Source organism: Quercus robur, chromosome 8 (assembly GCF_932294415.1).
Source record: "Quercus robur chromosome 8, dhQueRobu3.1, whole genome shotgun sequence".
Lineage (NCBI taxonomy): Eukaryota > Viridiplantae > Streptophyta > Magnoliopsida > Fagales > Fagaceae > Quercus > Quercus robur.
The window spans coordinates 39,289,744-39,293,700 of NC_065541.1; the positions used below are offsets into that span (position 1 = coordinate 39,289,744).

Consider the following 3,957-nt stretch of genomic DNA (forward strand, 5'->3'; position numbering starts at 1 on the left):
TACATGAAAGTTTTCCCTCATGTTAACTTAATAATAATGAGGAAAATATATGATTTTTATCATGTAAACATATTTATTAACTAATTAGACGTTATCACTAGAGGTCTGTCATATTCACTACTGAACCATTTTTCCTCGTGTACTTGTTATAATGGGTCCACTTTTATATTAATCAACTATGGAGGAAATGCATAATTTTTACAATGGAAATAAATAAATTAATTTTTCAGATATCTACCGCTGGACGTATCTCTTGTTTATCGCTGGACTAATATTTAGGCACTTATTGTGGTGGGTCATCCTTTGTGCTAACTTATTTTTGCAAGAGATATATATTTTTGAGACCTTATTATAATCTTTTTTAGATGCAATCCGGACTTTGAGCAAAAATAGGTCTTTCACACTTCACTGATAGCCTTTGGGCCTTATTCTAAGCCCAAAGTCAAGTCTCGGTCTTGGCTTCCTAAATATCATATGGGCAATCCAAAAACGCCCTTGACAACCCCAAATTTCTTATTCTGTGATATTCAACGATAAGAAACTTCACCAATTAAGTTAATTAGAACCAATACCTTATTAGTTACTACGTACCCAACACATCTAAAAAAGCATACGTTGCTGTGTGTTTTTTATTTGTGAAAAAATTAAATTAAATTGGAGACAATCATCCAAATTAGCTTTATATTTTTCAATAAAATCATTATTGGCAAGAAGGAAAAAAGAAGGCTTAATTCATATCAATCACAAGTCACAATTTCACCTCTTTTTTTTTTTTTTTTTTTTTTTTTTCGTAACTATCATATTTCTAATCTTTTAAAAAATCTATTTAACATTTAAATAAATAAATAATCTTCTATTTAGCTTGCTCATGAGAAATATTCGTGAATCTTTTCCAAACTTAGAACAACTGATGGAAGACTATAAATTACCAAATTACTTGGATTGAAATACTTTTTCAAACTGATCCAATCCACACATAAAATAAAAATAAAAAATAAAAACCAATATCCAAGTATTGAAAAAATAAAAAATAAAACCTATCACAATCCATCAACCTAACAAAATTCAATTAGAGGGGTCGAGTTCATTATCAGGCATGACCTACGCACCTCTTTTTAAGATGAAATGGCAGTTCAACTGCCGCTTTCGTGAAATGATGAAATCCTCTGTTGAATTGAATTGTTGATTTCAAATGTGGTACAGTCTCTTCACGTGCGCTGAAATTAGCTCTTCAAGTGCCCATTTTAGCATTGTTCCTCTAAATTTAATTTTCTTTGAAATCTCAACAAAATGTTAAAAACCTAAAATTTAATCAATATTCCGCCAAAACCATCGTGGATGGAAGACGTGTAAATAACATTGCCATTAACTTTAGTATTTATCAAGTTAGACTAATCAAAATTGAAACTTTTCGTATATTAATAGCTTCCCCTTCACTTACTAATAACAGAAAAACAAATTAAAGCAAACCTTCTGCCCAAGGACAATATGGAACAATCTTTGAGCAAAAGAACAGAGGAACAAATCAGTTTCCAAGAAAAGTAACAAACCACAATTGAAAAGAAAGGAACTGATTTATTTAGATAAACACAAAATACGCTTACTAGACATATGACTCAGATAACATTGCTACATGCAGCTGTGTAGCTAGACATAAGCGTCCATATCAATGGAGAAAATTTAGGCTTTGTTCAAATATAGAACTGAAAGTGTCCATTGCAGACTTGGTTAGCAACAATCCAATCTCGATGCCATCTTTCTCATTTCTACACTCAGCAAGAGAAATGTTCATTGGACGGGTCACTACTTCGGCTTTCTTTGGTCTACCCCACCCAAAATCACTCTCATAAAAGCCCAAACTTGGTGACCCACTAACAGTGCAAAGACGCCCAAGTTTTAACAGATTCATTAAATCAGAAATCCATCTCTCAGCACCTTTTAATGGTTCACTTTGTTTCATAGAAATTGTTTTTTCTATAGCTCTTGCTGCTACAACCACACCATTTTCTGCCAATAGCTCACCCTTCTTGGCTGCTGAAACAGAAAGAGCTAAGCAGTTTCCGAAGTACGTCATGGGCACTGGAACCTCGAGGCGTTCTCGGCAGTCAGCTGGAAAGACAAAGTGGTAAATCTCATCAACATCATTGGAACTAATAGCTCCAATTTGATCTTGAGTCTTGATCAAGCAAACCCATATGAAAGCACATGTTACCACAAATCTTGATAAATGTTGTGGGGTCGAACCATTTTCATTCTTGCTCTGAGCGAACAGCCACTTTTTTAGGCTTTGGATTTGTGCTCGACTTAGTACAAATGTTGCCTGGACATGGTCTAAAGGAAGAGCATTGTTGTTACCTAGAATAGAATCTTTCCATGTTGATCTCAATCCGAAATACTCATTCATCAAAATGGCCTCCACACCATTTATGTCTTTGATCACATCCCTATCATAGTATGGTAGGAACTTTTCAAGACGAGTAATGATCGATTCTCCTCCGGCACTCACAATTGACGCCCATGATTTCATGAAATTGAGAGAGGTCCATCCATCAACTACGTGCAGATTTGTAATTCCAATGCAAATGCCAGAGTTGGGAAAAATGGTAATTTTTAAGGCTAGAAGAGGGAACACAAATGTTTCATTGGAAATTTGAATTGGTGATAACTTTGGAACAAGATGATCTAATTCTATGAAATCTCGCGGATGGTTCCCAATAAGGTGGTTGAAGTTGTTTGTGGACTCTACAATGGTTAATGGGATTGAGTCACCATTGTTGTATAGGATATAAGGTTTGGTGGGAGGTGGGGGGCACAAGAGATTTCCAACAAGTGGGTAAAAGTGTTGGAGAGTGAGGGAGAGAGAGTGTTTGAGAGTGGGGAGGATAGTTTGTGTGAAATGTTGTGTAGGGTTGGAGAACTCGTAGAAGTAAAGGCATTCCACGTGAATATCACCAACCCATGGTATGTCAAAGAATGTGAGTGGAAGAGAGGTTGTGGGAACTGAGCCAGGAGGCGGAGAAATCTGGCAATGTTCAAGAACCTTACGTGTGCAAGTTGAAGCCATGGCACTGTCTTTTTCCCTTACTAATTCTTTGATGAAAGCCCTTCTTTTATAGTCCATTTTGAAGTATTTTTAAAGCAATTTATGAAAAAGATACATTCCTAACTCTTAAATACAGCGCTTCTCTTACGATGCGTACAATTGAAATTTGATGATTCCACCCCAACTCTAGTGAAATAATAGCTCCAATATGATCTATATCGCCAACAAGGTAATACTTTGCTAATTCCTTTTGTACGATGCATTTAAATTACTCCAATCTAAGGTTTAATTCAAAGAAACTAATATATTTGGAACACGTTGGACACTGCAGTTGGCAAACTAGGCCTAACCAATCCAATTTACAAGCAAAATTGAAAGATCACCAAACTCAATAAATATAGGACATTTTCCCCCGAAAATTGAAGTTGAATCCCCTCAAGAAGAGTAGCAGGTTTTTATGGGTGAAAATCATCGGAATCCCTGTTTTTCTTGATAGTTAGGTTTTCTATTAGATGTAAAGAAATTAATTGCCACAATTTACAGCCCAAAGTTTAAGCATTGGTATTAACTCACTCAGGGCCAGTTCAAGGTATAGTGGGGCCTAAGGCAACAACTTCAAGTGAGGTCTATTCTTATATTTTGAATATTAATAGAATATTTATTTAACTTTTTTTTTTTCATATGAAATCTATTTTTTTAGAGAAAAAATTACAAATTAAAACGAACCCATCGCATTATTCAATGACTACAACTAAAATAAACACTATTCATTGAATGAAGTAACCAAATACTAAAAAATTATGATTGAAAATTTTAATAAAGTTATATATTTGATATTTCTAAATAGAATTTGAGTATAAATTTATTTACTAGTGTAAGATTAATGAGTTCTTTTAACATTTATGTGTGAGAGA

The 3,957-nt window shown here is 34.3% G+C and overlaps 1 protein-coding gene across 1 annotated transcript; it reads right to left on the reverse strand.

The window, feature by feature from the left end:
• Window positions 1–1,666: 1,666 nt before the first annotated feature.
• On the reverse strand, window positions 1,667–3,121 carry LOC126696271 (coumaroyl-CoA:anthocyanidin 3-O-glucoside-6''-O-coumaroyltransferase 1-like). Its single transcript, XM_050393037.1, has one exon. It carries the CDS (start codon window positions 3,119–3,121, stop codon window positions 1,667–1,669), a length of 1,455 nt encoding a protein of 484 aa, XP_050248994.1.
• Window positions 3,122–3,957: the final 836 nt, after the last annotated feature.

What these genes read in the sequence shown, in the direction of transcription:
- LOC126696271 (XM_050393037.1), bottom strand. Translation starts at nt 3,121, where the DNA reads ATGGACTATAAAAGAAGGGCTTTCATCAAAGAATTAGTAAGGGAAAAA.